General features: G+C 37.8%; 1 protein-coding gene across 2 annotated transcripts in view; it reads right to left on the bottom strand.

The window, feature by feature from the left end:
- The window catches only part of SMARCA2 (SWI/SNF related, matrix associated, actin dependent regulator of chromatin, subfamily a, member 2), a 183,256-nt gene that overhangs the window by 46,459 nt on the left and 112,089 nt on the right, over positions 1-24,708 (bottom strand). For both annotated transcript variants that reach the window (XR_006101758.1, XM_042447930.1), the window contains exons 19-28: positions 24,112-24,354; positions 23,754-23,867; positions 22,912-23,019; positions 22,427-22,513; positions 21,500-21,546; positions 20,488-20,654; positions 17,195-17,358; positions 13,918-14,145; positions 8,464-8,541; positions 3,986-4,204 (exon numbers count right to left, since the gene is read on the bottom strand). Coding sequence is in view for 1 of the 2 variants with exons in the window: in XM_042447930.1 (XP_042303864.1) it covers positions 3,986-4,204; positions 8,464-8,541; positions 13,918-14,145; positions 17,195-17,358; positions 20,488-20,654; positions 21,500-21,546; positions 22,427-22,513; positions 22,912-23,019; positions 23,754-23,867; positions 24,112-24,354 (1,455 nt within the window). In the remaining variant the exon portion in view is untranslated. The remainder of the gene's footprint in view (positions 1-3,985; positions 4,205-8,463; positions 8,542-13,917; positions 14,146-17,194; positions 17,359-20,487; positions 20,655-21,499; positions 21,547-22,426; positions 22,514-22,911; positions 23,020-23,753; positions 23,868-24,111; positions 24,355-24,708) is intronic.

Consider the following 24,708-nt stretch of genomic DNA (forward strand, 5'->3'; position numbering starts at 1 on the left):
ACTCCTCACTCATACATGCACAGACAACAGCCACATGCTCATCCAGCTACACTCTTCATTGATATACACACACTCACCAATGGTGTAACAAAACTGTGATGATGCTATCAACCCTCACCTTTGCTTGACATTTTTCCATCGAAAGTATGTCATTTTATGTCTCAAGTCTTAGTTACAGACATTTTTTAAAAACTTCTGAATAACTGGAACATACAAGATCTACTGCCAATGGGGACTTGTTTTAGTCAACTGAAACTTGGGCTCTTCAGCCCACAGCTATGAGGGTTTCAATGCTATGGGCTTTGTTTACTTCTGTGTCATTGGGGTTTTTTTAAATTAAATTTATATAATTTTGAAGCCAATTTGGGGGGAAAAACACCACTATGTCTTCCCTGAAAATCTACTTATTTTCTACTTTAAGTTGCTTGTAGATTCTTTGGAGTTCAGCACAGTAAAATATAACTAAAAGTTGATTTTTGCAAACATACATATGTCACTGAATGAAAAAAATCTGCATCTAGCTACTTTCTCAGAAATTGCTTTGTTATTCCCATTCCCAGCCATGGACTTCCAGGAAGAGAATGGAGGACTGAGCGAGGAAGGCTCCTTTAACATCCTGCCCCCTCTTCCAGCCCCAGACCAACTCAGCGTGTGCCCATAATGTCTTGGGCTCCCATTCCCAGCCATGGACTTCCAGGAGGAGAATGGAGGACTGAGCGAGGGAGGCCCCTTTAACATCCTGCCCCCTCCTCCTGCCCTGGACCAGCTCAGCATGGGCATCGGCCCATAAAGCCTCAGGCGATACTAAGAGGAACATTATCTTGTTGCTAATTTTTAGTCTCCCCCTTTTTTCAGGGTGTTAGATTGTTATCTTTTATTATAATTTCTTAACTGTAATGTTGTAACTTGTGATGCATTTCCTTTATTATTTCATTGTTTATTGGCATCTGTTTTGTTATTTTTTGGAACGAGGGGATGAAAATGGGGATTTCCTTTTGATTACTGATTTGAATGTAATCTTCTGTGTTAGGCTTTTGTCATCATTGAATTGTTATGATATTATTATTATTATTATTATTATTATTATTATTATTATTATTATGTTTTGCTATATATTGCTATGTTACATTTGTTTATTATTTTGTATTTATTGTTATTGTTTATTGATACTGCTTTGTATTATGCCTACTGCTGTAAGCTGCCCGGATTCCCAGTGATTGGACGGGATATAAATAAATCCTATTATTATTATTATTATCATCATCATCATCATCATCATCATCATCATCATCATTCCCACTATCTATCAAAGCCAAAAAGAAATTTAAAAAAAATCTGTCTAATTTGGGGGGGGGGAACCATGCCTGAAATTCTCTTGGCTAGTGTAACAATGCTGACATCCATAGGAGAGGTGGCATAAACAGCAACATGAGTAAAATGGCTGCAGGTACTGCAGTGGGGAGAGGCGGCGGTAGCGCTGTCCTACCAGCTTCAAAGCTGTTCAGAAGCCATTAAGCCAGTTTTCTCTAACAATGAAGGCCCCTTTCTCTACTGACTCTCACTGGCAGTGCGAATCAAAAGGGTATTAATAATAATAATAAATTTATTTGTATTTCCCACCTCTCCCTGCAGATTGAGGTGGGATTACAACCAGATAAAATATAAACTGACCATATAATAAAATAAATCTTAACAACACTAAAATTCCCACAAAATTAACCCTCATAATACAATATTAAATACATAACACAAAATTACAAAGCTAAAAATTAAAAATTCTTCTGTTACATAATCAGAGATTGGGGCACAGAGGTGGGTAGACTGCTTATACGGCTATACCATATTACTATGGCATAACCTACTATTGCTCCAACAGAATTCCAACCTGCATTGAAAATTATGTTAAATATAAGCTCGCCACCCTATTTAGATAACTGATAAGCTACTGCAAGGTTATACACTATAAAGCATTTTTAATGTACTTAAGATTTTATTGAAATTGGTGCCAAAACGGTGTATTGCTGCTGACAAGCTATGAATACCTACTGCCCACAGCTATTTTTCTTCCATGCATGGGTCTTTGGGTTGAAACCACTCATTTCTGGAAAGGTGATGGTAATCAGTTATGTTTTTTTATAGTATTCCTCAATAACATCTGAATATTTTGATAGTTCACATCTGTCTGTTACTCATCCTCAGAGAAGAGTTATTTCTCCTAGATGGGAATGTAGCTTACTTTAACTTTGTGGGACATCAAGCACTTAACTCTGTCCCAAGAAAAGTAAGAATCAGTCCACCACACATCCAACCAACAAGCTAAAGCATTGGAGAATATTGCAATGACAAGGATTTTTGGAAGAATTAAAGTATCTGCATAGACAATGTTCTAAATGTAAACAAAGCATCTATTCTCAGGCATTTTTCTGGATTTCTGCATAGTCTATTTGGCATAAGGCAATGGAAAAATTCAGAATGGCTTTTTAAACCATTAACGAGATTTTTAATCATTTCCCCAATCAAACATGACACACAGTAATTATCAATTTACTATATAGCAAGAAATTGTTTGCATCCAATTAAGAACTGTTTAGAATTATGTAAGTGACATGGGAGCTAGGCAAAGAGATATTTGCAATGCAGATGGCATTACTATGACAGTTCTTAGAATAGGTTTCCTTGTTAATCTCTGAACAACTACAAAAACCATATGAAATGTCTTTAGGGACCTTAATTGTAGCTAGAAAATTTCTTACTGGACCAAGTCATCATTCCTTATAACAACTATCCCCCATAAAGCATGAATTGCTGAGTACAGTTGGAAACCAACATACACATTAAGCTCTTTATACTACATGAATGGGGAATCACGATTATACTTTTAAAGAGGCCTGACCACTGCAAAATTAAAAGATTCAACAAGGAGGGATCTAAACTGCAGCTGATTGTTCCTATTTCAGTGAGACAGTGAATCTACTCTAGGTTCTACTCCAGACTTTAAAGGAGTAGTTCCAATATGCTTAATCTAATTTGGGGATAGGGTTCAGCACTACAGATCACACTTCCCCAGGCTAAAACCTAGAGTGGATTCACTTCTCCTGACACGGAAGCCATTAATCCATATAATCCGCCCCGCACACTCAGAACATCCGGGACAAATTTGTTAGAGGTCCCTAGGTCAAACTTTGCACGGACCTCACAGAGGGCTTTTGCCATCGCTGCCCCTTCACTCTGGAATAAGCTCCCCGTAGAACTTCGCTCCGCCACCTCACTAGATATTTTTTTAAAAAATCTGAAAACGTATTTATTTCGGTTGGCCTTCCCACCTTAGTTAAATTGTTTGTTTTCCTACCCCTTATTTTTCCCTTTCGACCCCAGACCATTGTAAATTAATCTATCTTTCTCTTTGCCCTTGACATGTGTATTTTATTGATTTCCTGTTCCTATTCCTTGTAGTAATGTTTTTAACCTTTATATTGAATTTTTATCTTGTATTGTAATGTTTTAAATTTTGTAAGCCGCCTTGATCATATTTTATGGAAAGGCGGGGTAAAAATAAAATTTATTATTATTATTATTATTATTAATCACCATTGGTGAATTATGGTAAGTGGAAAGTATTTCCAGAAGTTTTCACGTATTGCTTATTCTAAGGTCCTTTCAGCTGCTAAAAGGGCACAATCCCCAAACTGATTCAAACAGTGGTAAAACTGGACTCAGAAATTTCAGCCAAGGTGTGAAATCAAGGAATTGAGATTTCTCAAAGTCTTTCCCACTCTCATATTTTTTCTAAGATACTGTGGGTTGAGAAAGGTAAAGCCCCCTCTCCCCCCACAACACACTATATCACTCCTGCTTTCCAAGCTCCAAATCTCAGAAACTATATCCCTCATTGACTCTTCCCTATTCCTGTTATTATTCCTTTTGGTCCATCAGCTATTATTCTTCAAACTCACCAATAATGCAGAAAGGAATTTACATGACATACCCTTAACCACTGTTTCTCTGTCAAGGCATCACTATAATCCACATCTCTGCGCTGGCGGGACCCTCTCCCAAATATTTTCTCCTCTTCTTCTTCACATGTAAGCCTTTCAACTTCAGCATCATCTTTGATTATCCAGGCGGGCAGATCATCTTCCTCCATCAAGCGTGGCTTGCGTTTTGGATTTCGAGCATCCTCCCGACGCCGGTCCATATCCATTCTCTGTATAAGAAATGCATATTAAATTCAGAAAAATTGTAGCAAGTTCCATGTTTGTAACAACTTTACAGTTTGTTGTGTGCCTTCAAGTCATTTCCACCCTAAGGCAAACCTATCACAGGATTTTCATGGCAAGATATGTTTCAGCCTCTGAGGCTGAAAGAGTGTGTCACCAGTGGGTTTCTATGGCTGAGCAGGGTTTTGAATCCTGGTCTCCAGAATCTCTGCTCAAACTGCTTAAGCCATTAGACCATGCTAGCTCTCATTTTCTTTTCTTGGTTATTAGCATTGGATAATTATTAAATGGCAAAACTTACATAATGGATTTCTGAGATGCAGAGAACCTGAAATATCTGCTGAAGTTAAATAGCAGTTAATCTGTGTATTTAAAATGTATGACCTGGAAATTACTTTCTAAAATTAAAAGTTCCAGAATCTCCCAGGCATAATCCAAGCTGTTTACGCGTTAGAAGTGGCTAGTATATTTAATATTCCTCCTAATATGAACTCAGATGGTTAGTGCCCACATCCAGAGTGGCCAAATTATGTTTCATATGCTACACAGGCTTATAGAAGAACTCCCATGCCAAAAAATATTTACTATGAGAAAAGGCAAATAGTGCCCTCAGAATTCTCAAGATTTGTTAACTGAAAGGTGAAGCAGATGGGTAGCTAAGAGTGGCCTCTGGCCGCTCCAGACATGACTGGACCCTGATCAGTCCAGGACCGTGGCGACAACAGAGACCCCTGTCAAAGTGGGCCTCTGCTGTGGTCCTGAATGGGCCAGTGGCAGGAGCATTTCTTTACCACTCCTTTTTGGGCCAGCTCTTGCAGCCTTCATGCGACTCAAGCGTGAAGAATGTTTAACTGGTATCCTGAATAAGAGTACTCTTTTTAGAAAAAAAGGATATAAGATAATATTTTGCTACAGATCCTGGTTGTTAGCATGTATTAGTATTTTTGAAAGGCCATTTAGTTTATTCCAAACCAGCATTTTAAAAATACAATATGCAGAGACGCTAAACTGAAATTTGCTATGGCTGTGGCAACTGGGTGCGTGTAACTGTGAATTTTTCTAAAATATCTATTAAGCTTTTCTCTGCCAATATGCTTAGGCCTGACATAAAATGCAATCTAGACACCACCCTCTCTCACAGCTGTGAAATAATTATGGGGTTACAGAGTTTCAGCCTTGACTATAAAATTTTATCCCTGAGTGCTCTTTCATTTCTTACTACAGACTTAAAGGGAATTCTGAGTTAGTTTAAACATCAGTCAATTAACAAATTAACTAATTGTTAGCTTGTCTTCTTTGACAACAGAGGAAGACATACACAGAGACTCCAAATCACGCTGCAGCATAGACTACTGATGACTGCTGGTCTCCTGAAGTGTACAAATGAATAATCTACAGAATGTTATTATTCACAGGATGTTTGATTTACTCTGTGCTAGGGTTGAAGTTAAAAAGTTTTTGTACCTTTCTAAAGTTAACACTTAAGAACTGTAACATCCACACGCTTCCACAAATTAATCAACTAAAGCCTGAAATATTTCCTCAAATAATCAAATTGTTGAGGAATTCTGTTTTGCTGCACTGCATGCCATGTTCTCACTGTACTATAAATACAAATTTGACCCATGGGAAAGGAAAGACACCACTAGGGTGCAGATAAAGCTATTATGGATTTGATAGACTTCTAATTATAATAAATAATAATAATAAAACTTTAATTTATATCCCGCTTTTTTTCCACAATCAAAGTGGCGTACAACCTTTAAAAAAAATACAATATATACAATTCCCCACCCCACCCTTAAAAAAGGATTAAACATAATTACATATACTTTGAAAGTGGTGGGACTATATTACTGTCCTGAATTTTATTAACTTTTTTTCCTAGATTACTATGATGATAGCCTTCAAAAAGAAGACAGAGTATTGTATGCTTTTTTTTAAATAACTATTTTATATACTTGTGTATAAGTTGAAAAATTTCTTCCAAAAAATTGAGCCAAAAAACCTGGGTCAACTTATACATGGGTCAAAATGGTAATACACTCTTTGCCAGCCTGACTGTCTCCCAAAGGGACAGTCAGGCTGCCGAGGAGGAAGTAAGGCAAGCACACATATCCCCAATCCTTGTCTCCAGCCTGGCTGTCCCTCGGGAAACAGCTAGGGTGGGGAGGAGTATGGAGGGCAAGCCCTCACTGCACAAGCCTTGTTCCCATCCTGACTGTCCCTTGGAGACAATCAGGGTGGGAAGGTAGATGGTGGGCAAGCGCTCATCCCCCCCTCCAAACCTTGTCCCCAGCCTGGCTGCCCGATGGGGAAAGCCAAGGTGGAGAGGAAGATGGAAAACAAGTGCTCACCCCACCCCTATAAGCCTTGTTCCCAGTCTGGATGCCCATGGAGACAGCCAGGGTGGGGAGGCCGAGGGAAGGTAGGCACTCATCCCTGAAACCTCGTCCCAGCCCGGCTATCTCCCTAGGGGACAGATGCTCTGTAGAGGGGGAAGATGGCCAGGTGCTTGCCCTTCAAGCTTCCTCCCCATCCCAGCTGTCTTCCAAGGGGACAGTTGGGCTGCAGAGAAGGAGGAAGGGTGCTGAGACCCTATGTTTTACTCCTGACTTATCCAGGGGTCATATCAAAATCCCTAATTTTGGCCCCCACACCTGCCCTCGACTTATACATGAGGTCAACTTATATTTGAATATATACAGTATCCATTTCATTGAATAAATGTACTAAACTGTATATACGGGATGCTGGTGGAATTTTCAGTGGCCTTTGAGGAGAAGGATGTATGATATGAAAACAGAGTGCCATTAGATATCTCCCATGCTGGTGGCATTTATTGGAAGCTGAATGAGCTCCTGTTCTCTTCCATAAAATATGCCTGCTTATTCTTTAGTTCATATATATAACAAATACATTATCTGCTTTCCTGCCCTCATCCACCATTCTTAATTCTTTCTAACATTATTTACAGCAAATGTGTAATCTACTAGGCTCCCTGATTATACAGCTCCTTTACCTTGCTTTAAAAATGTTTTTAATGTGATTTCCATTGTTCTAATCTTATTACTGTAATGTTTTACCTGGCACCTTGTTCTCAGTACTCCTGCAAATGGGCAGAAAGCAATCTTTTACTGTTTTTTTCCTGAATCAGGCAATCAGGCAATCACTCCTCTTAGAGCACAACATACTACTCTCCAGAGCTTCTCCTTCTTGATCAGGCTCTGCAGGTGAGAACCAGCAGAGGGGGCACAGGCAGACAACAGACAGAATAGATGAAGTTGAGTAACCAGTTGGGTTATCAACTGAGCAGGTACCACAGCAGCCTCTTGTGGTACACAGGAAAAATGCATTCCAGGACTTGCTGTCAATCCAATGGACAGGTGTGTGTTTTATTTCATTCTGGAAGGAAGTTCTTTGTAGGAAGCCACAAAGAACAATCAATGTGATTCTTTTAACTGAGGAACATGGAGATAGTAACAGGATCTGATTCATCCTTCTCCCACATTGTCAACCGAGAGGCTAAATTTTCAATGATAACCTTTCACAGTGGCAACTGTTCAACATCAGGGCTAGCTCAATTCCCACCACTGTTGTTTGCTCATGTAGAAAGAAATTTGTCTCTACCCAGAAGAGGCAGAACCCTGAAAAACTGTAGTTCTGGACTGCATGGAGGGATTCCTCAGAAGAACCATGATTTTTCATCTGAATAAAATCACAACAGAGATAGGCAATACATCCTTCCTCATGTATTTACTTAATTCTAACGATGAACACCTCAATAGGGCTTATATTACAAACACGCCTGCACGATACATGGGCTCGCCATACACAGACTCAAGGTCATACGGACAGCGAGCCCCAGTCTTCTTAATGGCACATGCATGCAATGCAGCATGCAGCAGCATGGCATCATTAAAATCAATTGCACTTGAGGTCCCACTGTATTTCCCTTACATGGAGGGGTCCAGAGTGGATCCCCTGCATAAAACAACAGTCCACTGTATTTCCTTGAAATGGCATATGTCTAAAAACGTCACCTAGCCCTTGGAAAGGTGTTTTTGAACCTTTCAGCCAAGGATGTAATGGAAGAGCACAAGCATACAAGATGATATCTGGAATAGACTGCCTTTACATTATTCATTTTCAGAATGTTAAAGTGGAACTACACTGCCTGACTAAAAACGAAGCTGTGAAAGTAATCAAAAGAAATGTTAGAAATATGATTGTATAGTATCATTACCATGAAAAGATCGAATTCTTCTTCACGCCGTGCAATCATCTGATTTAGAGTCTCGTCATCAGGAACTTCATCTTCTTCCTATAGATGCAGAAGAGAAAAATACAGAAAATATATGGATAGAAGCTGTTGAGACATATAGAAAATACATATAGAATGAAAATAAAATATTTGCAATTGTAATTGTAAGGACATACAAGCACCTGCTTTGGATATATTCTGAGTGTTACCATGAAGTGTATTATACTTTACATGCAGTGTTTGATCTTGGTACAAAAATAATTCTACCTTATCTTCTGAACTTGTTTATATTTAGAAGTTCCAGTGAGTTCAGTAAGGGATTATTATTATTATTATTATTATTATTATTATTATTATTATTATTATTACATTGCATATTGATTATTGTACAATACATAATTCTGTATATATATATTCCTACATTCTATTACAATTTGTCTAAATATCTTTAATATCCCAACTCAGTGCTCCCCTTCCCCAGATCCATTTTCACCCTAATCTTCCATCTTCTTTTCTCAATACTTTCTCAATAAATTCTTTCCAAATTCCATCAAAATAACTTCTTTCTCATAATCCGTTTTTTACTTTCCATTTACATATCAATTTATCATAAATCACTAATTTCCATACCTCTTTATACCAGTCCTCCAATTCTACAGTTATTTTCATTTTCCAACATCCTGCTATAATTAATCTCGCTGCTATAATCAAATTTGTTACCAAATCTTTTTCTTCTTTTTTCCATTTCTCTGAGTTAATAATGATAATAATACTATATTCGGACTTCTATCTATTTTTATATTCCTAATACTTTCTATTTCTATTATCACTTTTTCCCAAAATTTTTCTACATATTTACATTGGCACCACATATGTATATACAGTGGACCCTCCCCTTACATGGGGATCCGTTCCGGATCCCTCCAGGTAAGGGGAAATCAGTGTATGCTGGAGCCCCATTGGAAATAATGGGGCTTGCGCCTGCGATGCATGGGCACATGCCCCATTAGTTCTTCGGGAGTGTGTGAGGGGCTCTTCTGGCGTGGCTTTCAGCGTATGCTGAAAGCCGCGTATGGTGTGCCCATGTAAAACCATACTTCTTGACAATCTCTCCAGCAATTTTTTGAATTATTCTTATCAATATTATGTAATCACACTGGCATCAAATACCATTTTCATATCAATTTATAATAATTTTCCTTAATCCATACCGATAAATTCTTCAAATGTCTTTGTTCACAAATTTTATTCCATTCCTTATCACTTATTTTATATCCTAATTCTACGTCCCATATTCCTCTCAAAATATTTTCCTTTATTTTCCCCCCTTTATTTTCCATCAACGTTTTATAAATTTTACTAATCATTCCTTTCAAGTTCTCATTTTCCTCTATTTTTATTTCTTTCTGAAGTAACTGTTCAAATTGTGTATACTTTTTCCTTTCTATATTCCTTTTCCTCCAATTTGTAATCCATTGTTCTATTGGCATACAGTGAAACCATGAAATTTTTATCCCCGTAAGTTTTTCCTTTATACTCTCTTTCTCTATCCTTGCATCCATCCAATTTTCTATTCTTTCTATTTTCCTTTCCTTTAACTCCTTATCTAACAATCCTCTCAAGTTCTTTGGGAATTTCTTTTCCATTATTATTGGTGTTATTACTGAATCTTCAGTCATTAACTCTTTTTTATATTTACTTTACATTTCTAATATATTTTTCATAAGTGGATTTCCAATTATCTTAATTTCTTTTTTAGTAAATTCCCTAAAAAAATTCCATATTCTCATATCTACTTCCTCTGTATCTAATTCTAACCATTCTAAATCTGTCACACCTAACATACGTTCCATCACATATCTCAGTTGATTAGCCTCATAATATCTTCTTATATTGAGAAGGCCCAACCCTCCCTCTTTTTGTGGTTTAGTCTAGCTCTTTTACCTCCATTCCAATATGTATTCAACAATTGTTGTCATTTGTTCAGTTTGGTTTCCGACACTTTTAATGGTAACATTCTAAATAACATTTTTAATTTTGGTAATATTTTCATCTTAATTAATGCTATTCTTCCAAACCATGATAGTTGAATTTTCTTATCTTCTAATAATTTTTTCTCTACTTCTTTCCTTAATACTACTAATTCTAAATTCCTTCCATTTCCTTTAAATCTTTCGTTATATTTATTCCTAAATATTTTATACTACTTTTTAATCATATCTCTGAACTTCTTTGTCTTACAAATTCACATTCCTCTTCTACTATAAAATTAAATAAAACATTTCTGATTTATTCTAATTAATCTGAAACTCAGTCATCTCACCAAAAACATTTACATGTTCTTTTATTTTTCCCAATCTACCCATTAAATCTTTAATGGTTAATAATGTGTCATCAGCAAATAAACTAATTTTATGTTTAGTTTTCAATCCTACTGCAAAAATCCCTGCTCTTATTTTTCCCCCTATTACTATTACATATATTTTATCCAATACTCTTCCTACTAGATTTGACATTTCTCTTCCTTTCACAAATCCACAAATTCATCTTGTCCATCCCTGTCAGTAATCAGTGATGTTGGGAATTGCAATGGACAAGATGGATCACAATTCCCAACATCGCTGATTACTGACAGGGATGGTTTGGATGGATGTTAGCTGATATCCCGAATGGAGCACAGCAGCTTGCAGAAAACTTGGTAATTTATTTTCAGGTATTATGTCTGGGCCTTAAATGAACTGTAAAACCTGTTCCATTACACTTTTTTAAAAATAAGGACTGATCCATATCATGATATTTAGTCAACTAACTTTTAAAATGCATTTTAAAAGAAATTTCTGATTTGGTATTAGAATCAGCTGCTTAAACAAAAGAAGTCAAGAAATCCACTCTTTTAAATTCTATACTTCCTCCCTTTCCCTTTTAAAGACTGTAAATAGAAAACCTCTCTATACTACAGTTAAACATTTAAAGCAGAAAGGATTCACATCAATTCAAGATAAAAAATATAATTTTTATATCACCATGCACTTTTTCTGTTTTGTACAAGTAGCCCTTATTTTCAACTGCAGCATGCATCCTAAGTATATTTTTATTTATAGTAATAAAGAAACTCAATCCATACAGCTGTTGTAAGAAAGCTCTAACTATATGCAATAAACCCAGGTTTTGCCACAGGTTTTCAACTGCATTATAAAGGAATGAGACATACCCCAAATTTTTCCCCACCCTAATGCATCCTTTTAATTTCACTCTGTCAGGAACCAAAAAGGCGACTCTTCCCAATTCACACCTCTTTTCCTATTCTGTGTAAAGTACTAGGCATTCATCTCCTGCAGTGTTCACCCAATAGACTAATACTGTATTTTCTGGCGTATAAGACTACTTTTTAACCCAGGAAAATTTTCTCAAAAGTCAGGGGTCGTCTTATACGCCAGGTTTCATCTTATAGGGTGGGTGCTGAAACTACCAAGCCAGATTGGACCATCTGCGGGCTTTGTATACAATCCAATCCAAGCAGGCTTTGTATACAACAGGTTTTCCTGGTAAGTACCTGCATGTCATAAGCATTTGAATTAAAATTACCATATTGAAATCAAATCTGATGTTTTTTTTTATTTTTATTTGGTGTCCGTTGGAAGAGGGGTAGTCTTATACGGTGAGTATATCCCAAACCCTATATAGTAACTGGGAAAGTTGGGGGTCGTCTTATACGCCGGAAAATACGGGTACTTCAAGCACACATGAATAGTTTCTATTGGATGCTTACTTCCATCATCCCCCACAGGACTTCTTTAAAATATTAAAGATATATTTTACTTTCTCTTCATTTTTGTTTTTCCTGGAAAAGTTCCTGCCCCACTTTAGAAAGACATATGCTTTTGCCTACAATTTCTTATGCAAGTGCTAAAACTAACTGCGGGATCTATATAAAATGCAAGGGCTTGTTACAATATACTGCTTATTTTATTTTACTGTACCTTGTGCTTCACTTAGGTATTTGCCTCCAACATTTAAATTTAAAATTAGAAGCATGAAGTTGCATGTACTCTGCCCAGCCTCAGGAGCATTTATTTACCTGACTAACCATTTGTTCATGCTGTAAGCTTATTTAGGAAGTGTAAAAAGAAACTTTGGAAAGGTTTACCACCCCTCCCTAAGGAAATACTGTACAAGTCAATCCTTTAAGACACTTAACAAGTCAATAAGCAGTTTACGGTTAAAGGTAGTGAGGGTCTGACACATGGTCCAAGCTGAGGTATGGGGTGCACTAAACAACTGTTGTAGCTATGTAATATGACTGTGACTGAGAATGTGACTGTTAAAACTTGTATAAAAATACTTGGATAAAAAAATCATCTCCATAATCACATCTACATTTAGATTTCATCGGTTCCACATGCCACAAAAACAGTTTTAGTGTATTTGAGGAACAATGTTAATGAGTAGGGGTGTTAATTTGGAGGTATAGAGTCAACAGTGATGATAAATTCCAATTTGCATATGTCAACTGAATTTTAAAAGTATGTAGTTTGGCAAGCAAAATTTCACATAGTGCTTTTGCTGAAATACAGTATTCAAAACTATCCAAGCTCTGGTAGTTCTGTGTGTAGAAATCTTTATACTATAAAGATACTAGTGAAAGTATTGTATTTTGTCCAGGTTAAAAACCTATCAATCTCAACCCCCAACTATATTTCGCTCTGATTGTCTTCTTTTTCCACCTCAGTGCTCATTTAACTTTTCCAGCACATAATTCCACTCCTTACCCTAATCAAGCACCGGGACTCTCTCTCTCTCTCTCTCTCTCTCTCTCTCTCTCTCCCTTTCCTCCTTTCTCAGAATTAAACAATCCATGAAACCGTGGATTTTGGGAGCCACAGGCATCACCACCACCTGCATATGAGGTGTTTCTTCTAGTGGGTGTAGCTGTTGATTTGCAGCAGTAGAATCCTGCTGGTAACTTGTGCTTGGCCCATGTGAAAAGATCAAAAAACACAAATGTTGTTTCCCCAAACCAGGTTATCTAAGAAGCACTGGTCTAGATTATCCTCATTACTGAGCATATTGGACTGGATCTTGAATTCCTTCCTGTGGATGTAAAAAGCACCTTCCATCTACAGGAGTACTAATGGAAGGGCAGGGGAGAGGCTATTTCCACTGATACCCTTTCCCGTCTGTAGCCTTCTGTGGCATTACCTATAATCTTCCAATTTCTCCCAACCTTCTCTAGCAGATGGGGGGGGGGGGCATAATTAAAGAGGGGAGAAATTGGTGATATTTTCCACATTATGTTGGCAGGCATGACTTGTCAGTTGAACTCTGCTAAGATGAAGCTCAAACCAAACTGTGTTAGGATTGAAATCAGTGAATGTTGGACTACTGGGAATGTAGTGCATTTCTATTTTAAATACTTAAAATAAGTTTGTATAATACCTCATTTTCTTCTTCATGTTCTAGTATCGCCTGGAGAAAAGCCCTCCGCTCATGGCTTGAAGACTTTTGGTCAAACATGCCAGCTTGAATAACTTTTTGATCCACATTCAGTTTATATTTAGCAGCTGCAAGGATTTTCTCCTCCACACTGTTCACCGTGCACAGTCGAAGTACTCGAACTTCATTCTGCTGTCCAATTCGATGAGCTCTATCCTGTGCCTGCAAATCCTGTGGATAAGAAAAATCTTAAGTACAATGTATTGGGTTCTTGCAATCATAAAGTCAAGGCAAAACCATACCATACATTTTTACCTTCATAAAGGTAAAATACCAAAGATGAAAAATCAAACTCCAAGTTTAGCAACAGATCACATCTTAATCTAGATATGTATATCATAGCATTAAACAATGTATTTAAAAGATAATAATAATAATAATAATAATAATAATAACAATTATTATTATTATTATTATTATTATTATTATTATTATTATTATTATTATTATTATTATTTGTATCCCACCTCTCCCTGTATTGGGAGAATAACAAATAATGAATATATTGTTTAATATGATGGATGAAATGAAAATAGGACTATATTTTAAATTTAATTAAAGGATTTTAATTATTTAAGTTAAGAGGGCGGGGAAATGCTGTTTGTGGAGCCTTCTTTTCCAGTTTTTCTGAACCCCCCCCCCCAAAAAAAAATCCTCTCTAGGTGTGAAATTTCACCATGTTTTTGTCCCATTCGATTATTTTAGGCCAGAGGCCTATTTTCCAACAGGAAACATAGATGAAGTCTCATGTGCTCTTGATGGTCCACAAATTTTATTATCTTAAAAAGCTTTTTAAGATAATAAAGTTTGTGGACCATCAACAGTACATGGAACTTCGCTTCCTTTATCTCTTCCACTGTGAATACGTGATTTCCAGATTTTTGTTCTGCTCCTATTTTCCAACAGAAATGATCAAGATGTTGACTTCCAGGTCACTTTCTGTTGGGAAAAAAAAGATGTTTCTGTCCCAACACAAATCTGAGAAATGGCTTTGAACCTACCTCCCTGTCTTTTGTTCCTCATATTGAGGCTGTAGCAAAGGCATGTCAACGTTTTTCTTTATAACATTAACAATACCAGCCCTTCTCTTTTTGCTTCCTTGGCTGAGTTCATGTCTTGATCATTTCTTGCCTTGATTATTGTTATCTTCTTTTGATCAGTCTTATGTTATGTCTGGTTTCCATTCAACAGTCTATCTTTTTGGCCCACTGTTTTGATCATGTTGCCTCACTTTTGATATCTCTTTATGGGTTACCCATTCCTTCTATGATTCATTACAAACTTCTTGTTTCCAAAACCTAGCTTCTCTCTGTCTGTTACCCCTTATATTTTTTCACCAGCCTGTTCAAGATCTGTGTTCTAGGAATTCTAGGCTTCTCAATTCAACCAAGGTTTTTCTCTTCCCTGGCTTGGCTTTGTCCTTTTTCACTCACTACTCCATACTCTTGGAATTGCCCCCTGAACATCTGGACTATGCTCTCCCTTGTTATTTTTAAATTTCAGTTTAAAACTTTCTTGTTTTCCAAAGGTTTTGGAATTTAATTTAATATTATTTTATAATATTTTATTTTGCTTTTATATATTTGTCAGTTTGCCTTATATTATATTGCATTTGTTGTATTTTATCTGGATAATTTGTTTACAGCTGTATTGTATAGTTTTGTACTTTTATTATTACTTCCTTCCTCTGTGTGTGTCAACATATATGTTCCTATATAAACATATATTTTAGATTGTATGCCTTTGGCAGGGTCCACTGCTTTTGACTGTTTTACTTGTAAAGTGACATGTACATTGATAGTACAGTGCTACATAAAGAGTAGCAACAACAATAATAAGATGATATAACTTTCCCCATCCCTTATCAGATGGTGCAGAGTGAGCATCTTTGCCCCTATTTGTCTGAGATGTCTCAGCAATGATAGAACTAGATGTTAGATGGTGAACAGAAAACCTGCATTTTGCTCTTGAATCCTGCAGTAGTTTTCAAAATCTCTGAATTGAAGATGGTTTTGACCAAGACTTTTTGACAAGCTGGGAGTTTCTAGGGAACTCTGTGGCAACACCAAGCAGTGGATGGTCCTGTGCACCCCTTTCCTTCTCCTGCTTTTGCCTCTACTGAGAAGAACCCCATCATGGTGTCTAACATGGAAAAGGGGCGCCTGGCCACATGGGTTTAGCCCAGCACTCCGTTTCCGTGTTAGATGTTACAATGGGATCTTCTCAGTAGAGGTGACAGCAGAGGAAGGGAAGGGGCACGCAGCAGTAAACACCTGCCCATACACCTGCCCGTCCCTGCACTGGCTCAGTTCCTAGCCCATCTGCTCAGCCCCAAAGAGAATATTTCTGTTGAAGTTGCTAATGTGGAAAAAAATTTGGCGGGATACAGACTGCCCAAAGCAGGTGGTCTCCCACTGCCCTAGTTTGCTCCATGGGGAGGCCGCAGCCTCCAAACCGCAGGGCTTCCCCGTGGAGCAAAAAAGAACCCTTAAAAATCAGGTTCTTTATGCAGCGCCATTGTGACGCCGCAATGCGCCAATGGTGCACTTGCGGTGTCACAATGGTGCTGGGATGTGCGGACGCTAAGCGTCTGCCACGTCAAAATGGCGGCACCCATGTGTACTGGGTGCCACCATTTTGATGTACAGATTACGTACTAGGATTGCGGGGTGTATATAAACAGCGCCCCGAGGCAACCCTGGTATGTATTCAGGCTGGCGCTTTCACCGGTCTGTACAGCGCCTAAGACACTCTTAGTTAGGCACAATGGGGGAGCCAAGGAGCCTCCCACCAAAAATCACTAAGCTTTAGAGTATTCTGATTGTGGTTCTGCAAAAAGCAAGAGATATTTGTGTGAGTGACAAAGACAGTGAAGAAGAACTTCCCATAACATTTGAAGCAGGATTGTGGCTTGTCACTTTTCTTATAACTGTGAATGAGAAATCAATTTCAATATTTGAATCAGGATTGTGGCTTGTCACTTTCCTTATAACTGTGAATGACAAATCAATTTCAAAACCTGGCTTCAGACTCTGGTCTGTTAAGGGAGAGATAGAGAAAAACCCATTGTTCATAAATTGATTAACTGCATGGACATCATCTCCTTTTATTAGTAGTAGTGAAGGTGAAAGCAATCCTTTACAAATGCTTTCAAGTATGAAAAGGAAACAGTTTCCTTTTACAATAAATGAACATTAAATAATAGCGGTGGGTAAATAACCTGGTGAGGATTCCAGTCACTGTCAAAAATGATGACTGTATCAGCTGCTTGAAGGTTCAGTCCCAGACCTCCTGCCCTGGTACTCAGCAGAAAGATGAAATACTGGGAATTGGGCTCGTTGAATTTTTTCAGCAGAGCTGCTCGATCCTCTGATTTCGTTGTTCCTGAAAAAAGAAGCAGTTAAAATGGTACATGATATCTGCAAATGTTTCAAAGAAATGTCCTATTTGAAGCATAAAAAGGAGAAAAGGGGGGGGGGGGGGAATACAGTCGGCTGGATTCTATTATATTCTGTTTCACTCCCACAACTGTACAAATATGCTTGATAACTGAGGCCTTAATACCACTCAGTTCTACATCCCAAGAAGTGAATTTATATCCACAAAAGCTCATGCTAAAATACAAAACATTTAGTTTTCAAGGTGCTGCCACAATTATTTTCTTTCTTCCCCACCCTTCCTCATTTTTAGGCTGCAAAAGACTAGCACAGCTACTTCTTTGAAATCCTATTTGAAATTATCCTTACTGTTGTCATTGTCATTTTGTGCAACACAAAATCAGTACCTGCCATGGGCTTTCGTTTGTATGAATTGTTATAATGACAACAAGCATTTCTTAAATATGTTAACTGAACCGAATTACACAATATGATTTTGTATCTAGTGTTACAATATCCTTTTGCATAAGGAATTAAGGTATTAAGGGATGGCTCCTTTTCCACTGGCTGGGAAAGCTTTACTTTTTGTTATTGTAAGAATATGGTTGAACAAATATGGAAGTGCATAGTCTATTAAAAATCTTCTTTTTAGTGCAGGTGTGGCATATTTGACAGGGATTATGGTTCCCTGATAGGAAAATGGAGTTTCAGAGAAACATGTTTTGTGGAGTCAGCGGTACAATTGGCCCTCCATATCTTCAGGCTAGCCATCCACAGACTGGAGCAACTGCAGACTGCCCTGCCCCATTATCGGTGGTGCATGGGGCTGCACTAATGCAGCCATGTGCACGTCGCTGTCCACTGACAACAATGGGACTTAAGATCCTGTAATTTTTAGTATCTGTGGGGGCAGGGTCTATAACCAAATCCCTGCCAAAACGAGGGCCAACTGTATATTTCAGTTTGATCTTGGGATCAAGCTCTGGCAATGAGTTGTAATGGGAGGAATATATAATATCAGCCAGGCAACCATTAAAAGTGGAGAAGGGCTTCTCCTTTTTGAATGCAAACTATTGAGAAAAATCTGATCCGTTTGTGATTCAATTTAGGTCTGAAAGGTTATACTGACAGTCAGTTGAAATGGTGAGGAAACATTTCCATTATGTCAGGGCAGAGATTAGGATATGAGATTTTACATGCTCTTCAGTATTCCATGAATGTACTAGATGACTGAGAAAGATCCACACAGGACAATGTGGTTACAGCTGTCTTGTGGAGAGAATGGAAATGGATATTTTCTTGAGAATTAATAGGTGCATTGACAATTCATATATGTTGTCTGCACAGTCTAGGACAGGGGTTCCCAACCTTTTTGACCTGCGGAGCCCTTACTTCTATGGCGGAGCCCCTAAGAGGCTTACTCTATGTCAGGGGTAGGCAACCTGCGGCCCGTGGGCTGGATGTGGCCCGGCAAGGCCTTGGGACCGGCCCCAGCCCGGTTCTGCCGCCGATTGCCGCTGGAGCCTTTGGCCTCTCGCGTGACGGTGTGGGGCCTTTGGCCTATCAGGAGGAGGCGGGCAAGGGGGGGCAAGTGGCAGGCAAGGGGGGGGCAAGCGGCGGGCAAGGGGGGCAATTGTCTATAGAAGCCTCAGAAACATGCATTGATATTAACATTTTTTAAAAAATCAGCAAATTTTTTCACGTGTCCTCCATTTTTTAAAATAAAAAGTGCCCTCCATTTGAAAATTTTGTCCTACATTTGGCCTGGTTTATTTATTTATTTATTTATTTTAAACATTATTTAATTATTTATTTTTTGGCTTTGGCCCCCCAGTTGTCTGAGGGACAGCAACCCGGCCCCCGGCTCAAAAAGGTTGCCTACCCCTGCTCTATGTCTTACAAGTTAATGGTGTTTAGGAGTATATATAAGAAAATATTCTTATTCTTTAATTTATTTCAATTTTTTATTTCTTTCATTTTCCTGGAGCGGCCGTGGAACACCTGGGAAGTGCACATGGAGCGCTAAGGGCTCCTTGGAGCACAAACTGGGAACCCCTGGTCTAGGATACTTCTGAAGAATCTCCAGAATGGTAGGTATGCTAGGAATAAACGTAAGCATCTGCTGGATTGTAGATGTTGAGGGATATTAAGTCTGGAGAACCTGATGAGGCTAGAAGACCCTGCTTCTAGATTGCAACTAGTGAACTTTGTGAGTTCTGTCAAAGAATCTAACACCAAGTTGGTTGCTTCCTCCCTCCTCCAACTTTTGCCCTCAGAGAGAGTTGGGCAGGCCAGGGGAAGCACAGCGGAACTTCCTTGGCTAGTCAGTATTGCTGAGGTTTCTGCCAGAAGGAACATGGAGATTAAAATACTTTTTGTGGGGTTTTTGGGCTATGTTGCCATGTTCTGGAAGAGTTTATTCCTGATGTTTTGCCAGCATCATAATATCCTCTTCCAGAACACAGCCACATAGCCCGAAAACCCCACAAAAAACTATGAACTCTGGCCATGAAAGCCTTTGGCTTCACACTGGAGATTAAAATATCTGATCTGAAATTGGTCAGATTTCACCAAATAACATCAGATATAAAACAAACAAACAAACTAGAGTAAGAATAATAATTTGTGATGGCCATGGCGCTGTACATCTGAACTAGGCTAGATACACAAACAATAAAGAGCTTATTTTTCTGAACTTTTTAACCTGATATCTGAGTTTTTAACCTGATATCATGGTATCATTTTGAAATCCTGAGTAAATTACAACTTTTAAAAAATCTCATTAATAATTGCAGCATCTTTGTCAGATAGTTTAGTACAGGTATTATATAAAGAATGCAGACAGTTCTAGGAATTCTAGGCTTCTCAACTCAACCAAGTGGAGCTGGAAGAGTAGGCCTTGGATCTACTGGATTTAAAGAATTCATAACCTTGGTGTCATTTCAACAAAGGAAATTCTGGTTGATAATTTACATTTCTACCCACTCCCACTCATGCTACATTATCACTGGATGAAAAGACAGGCACCCCATGTCCTGAACTACCAGATGGCAATAAGTATGGATAAATAAGTATCTGAGAATCAAAGAACACAGGCATGCTAATGAGAATATGCTCTATTTTATTTTGACTTTACCATCAAGTCGCAGGTAAGCAAAGTTTCGAAAAGCAAAATAGTCTTCCATAATGGTCATGAGTGATGTCATCTGACAGAAGAGAAGCACACGGTGGTTTGTAGCTCGCAACTTTGGTAGAATTCGATCAAGCAGCTCAAACTTCCCTGAGGCACGATAAAGCTCAGCTCTGTAAAGAGAAAAAGAAGTATTAAATAATAACACATTATTATTAATGATTACTACATTAGGATTCATAGGCTCATTCTAGTATTTGCCTTTATGAAGCAAAGCTAGCACTTTGGTATAGAATAGCAACAATGTGAGCTTTTTCAGTACACATTTCCCAAAATCCTACCCAAAGTCTAAGAAAGGCCTGAATTAAACCCAAGCAGTTGATTAAACAATGGAACCTTCAACCTTCCCTGACATAAGCAGCAAAATGCACACCCTAAACAAAGTATGTTTATTAATGTACCATGTCAAGTGATGTCTGCATGTAGATGTAAAGGGGGTTAAAAGGGTAAAAAGTGTGAGAACCACTGATTTAAAACATGCCTTTAATAAAAGTAATGCAATTTACTCTGCTATATTTCATCTTAATAATAAATGAACATTTTTGCATTCATGAAGATTAATTGAACATTAATAACCAATTAATGATCATTAATTTTACATTAATTAATATCAGTAATGCTGGGACAAAAAACAGTTGCTTGGGAACACAAGTGAGATAGTATTATTGCACTCCTATCCTGCTTAGAAACTTCCTCGTAAGGCATTCAGCGAGGCACTGTGGGACCAAATACTGGACTAGATAAAACCTTTGCTCTAATTTACAAGGACTGTTCTTATGTTCTTAATCCTGGTGGGTTCATATACCTCCTTAGAAGGAATTCTACTTTTAAGCACTAGAGGATCACTTGTTTTCAGAATGTCTTTATTATAATCAGGTACTCCTCTTGAAACTGAGAAAAAACTTTCTTAACAAGCAGACAAAGAAATCTTGGATAGGTACACAGGAAAAAATTTTACCCATTGATGACACCATTTGAATATCCCAAATGTTCAGCAAAGGACTCCTGCAAAATGATAACAATAAATTATTTAACACTTCTGAATCAGATGACACCCAGCACTGCTCTTTTAAGACTCACGAATGGAAAGCTTTGTACTGCAACTATTATTTAAAGTAATGGATTTTAATGCATTGTAGTGCATTGACTACACTGTAACAAAAATATTCATTTTAGGTGAATTAACTGGCAATCTGCCTGCAAATTATTGAAATTGTTGAGTTAGCAAATAAAGGGGCAATAAAAAACTTACTATGCAAGTTATTTTATATTAATAATGTATTTACATTTTTACAATGTTTCAATAAATTGATGACTTGTAGAAATACTTGAACCCAACTCTCAAAAGAGATCAAAGTAACTATTTTCAGGCTGTCTATATTATAATTTCATGTTTCTCAATTATTTTGTATTATCAACCAGCCCAAAAGTTATGCCTACATATTTTAGCATGGAGAGAAAACAAACATGAAATAAGAGAAAATTCATATGTTCTGATTCTTAAGAGCTTTCATTAGCATTGAAAATAGTCTATTTAAATACCATTCCATTTTATCTTACACATCCAGGTGGAGTGACACTAATTTTATGAAATAGCCAAATTTGGACAGGATGTCCAAAAGAGACAACACTCAAGCCCAGGCTGAAATATTGGAGGAAAAGCAGTGCAAACCAGTTTCCCTGCCAGCATGGGGACGTATTTCCTTCTTTTCCCTGCCACATACACTGGTTGATTATATATACATACATTTGAAAGAGGACTTGCCAAAGGAGTATCTCATTTTGGTTTAGCATCACTTGAAAAGATTTAAGATCAGAATAAAGTACAAAATTACTCTTCTAATATAATAGCCTCCAAGAAAACAAAAAGGCAAAGTCAGTTTACCTCAATGTGCTGAAACATATATGGATGATTGCAAATCTTTCTCAGTTGCATGATGGTATTCATAAGAGTTTTGGCTCCCCCTTTTCCCTGTAGAAGTAACATAAGAACATTAAGTCATTAATTCAAGTGAAAATTTATAAAGGCAGACACTCATGGAACACAGTATATAGTTCATATATCACCATAAAAATAATTTTGTACCCTCTGTAATATAACTTCCTCTAGAAAATCCCAAGTGATACAACATGGGTAGCCTCCTATTTATGCAAATAAATCATACTGATTTCCATGAAACCTTAGGGACTTTAAAGGACTTCTTTATTTTTCATCTACTTGTGACTATCTATGGAAGCATGTAATAAAATCTATTAGGAAAGTTAGCTCTGACTTCTTCAGATCGCATATGTCTTCTTCATATGTTTTGATTAGGGAAAGTTTATTCTGGAAAAAAATGAGGTTTCTACCCCAATACTAAATCTTCTCACCTTCTTATCTTTTTCAGAGCCATCAGTAAGAAGGATTCCCTTGGCTTGCATATGGCGATACAGAATCTTCTGAAGTGCTGACATATCACACTTTATGACATATTCAACCTAGTGTGGAGACAAACAGTAAATAAACAACATTATCAAAGTTTCTCAGCAAGAGAAAGGCCTGTTTATAAGAATTTGCTCTTTCTAAATTTAACAAACATATTTGACTTCTATGGTAGATATCCTCTACAGAGCTTTGTCAACATGACTCATCCATGCTGTGACAGGATCTGGTAATGTCTTAATGAGCTGTTGCTTTTAATTAGTACTGAATATTGTTTTGGCAATATGTAACAGAAATAAATGTTATACATCAATAGGTAAATGAAAAGGTTGCAGAAAATGGCCAATCATAGTGGATATGTAGATGTGCAGCCAAAGGCGGCATGGGAGTTCAAGTACAGATTAACAAAATATGGCCTAAATCCTGCTTTTAGTTGTGGCTAGAATAGATTCAATCAATCAAAGGGATTTACCTATGTGTTATTCCTCATTCAATGAGTGGATAGGTCTGCCAGCTGGTGAGGCTTACCATGGTCAACTAAACTAGCCGTTGTGGGTACAGAACACTGAACAAGATAGGCCTTTGGATTGATTTGATATGGCTCTTCCTATGTTCACAATCAAACCTGAGGTAGAACCAACATCCTATTGAGAAAGACAGTATCATCAGCTGCCATTCCTTTCAGGCAAGCAGGTTTCAGTAACAGGACTCTGTTGGGGGATTATGGAATTTGATTTTAATATATGTCATTAGAAAACATCAACATCAGCTAATCCTTCTAAACACAGACCTTTTCTGGCAGCTGAGATTCAACCTCTTTCTTCAGCCTCCTTAATAGAAAGGGTCGTAAAACTTTGTGGAGACGACGAATGATCAGAATAGTCTCTTCCTCATTCAAATCCACCTGTCCAAACATATTTTTTAAGATTTTTTTTAGCAGAAACAGACTTACAGTTTAATGCACAGCATGAACTGATACATTCTTAATGATAAAAGAAACTGAAGGGCATTGCTAAGAAGTAATCCAAAAATGTAAAATTATTACATTAGGTATGATAATGTTCTTTATGAGAATCTCCAAAAAACTGATTTTACTTTGTTTTATTGGAATCTCTCTGAGTTTATGTCTAAGCAAACTTGCCCCATACCCTTTCTCCAGTCATTGCAAAAGGGGCATTGAACCACTGTTCAAAGGTGCTGCAGCTCTTGAAAATCGTTGGTAGGAGGAAATTGAGGAGAGCCCAAAGTTCTGGCAGTTTGTTCTGAAGTGGCGTTCCAGTCAAGAGAATCCTTCTAGGGGCCACGTAATGTGTATTCAACACCTGGGTAAGCTTACAGTGGTGGTTCTTCATTCTATGGCCTTCATCCACAATCATATATTTCCACCGAATCTAGAAAAATTAAGAAAAAAGTCAGCAACACTTACCATATATATTCAACTATAAGTCAACCTTGTGTATAAGTCCAAGTCAACTTCTGGAGCTAAACTTATGGGTATTGGTATGACCCATGGATAAGTCTAAGGCCAGACTTCAGGAGGCAGCCTGGAGGGCAATCAGTTGCCCTTCCCAGCCTCTCTGCAGCTAGGCTTTCCCCCACAGAGGGAACCTAGCTGGGGAAAGGTTGCAGAGCAGACGGTCGCCCTTCCCAGTCTTTCTGAAGCTGGGCTTTCTCCTGGGGAGGGAGCCTAGCTGGGGACAGGATGAAAGGCAATCAGTCACTCTTCCCAGCCTCTCCCCAGCTGG

This window comes from Sceloporus undulatus, chromosome 2 (genome assembly GCF_019175285.1).
Source record: "Sceloporus undulatus isolate JIND9_A2432 ecotype Alabama chromosome 2, SceUnd_v1.1, whole genome shotgun sequence".
In the NCBI taxonomy this organism is placed as follows: domain Eukaryota; kingdom Metazoa; phylum Chordata; class Lepidosauria; order Squamata; family Phrynosomatidae; genus Sceloporus; species Sceloporus undulatus.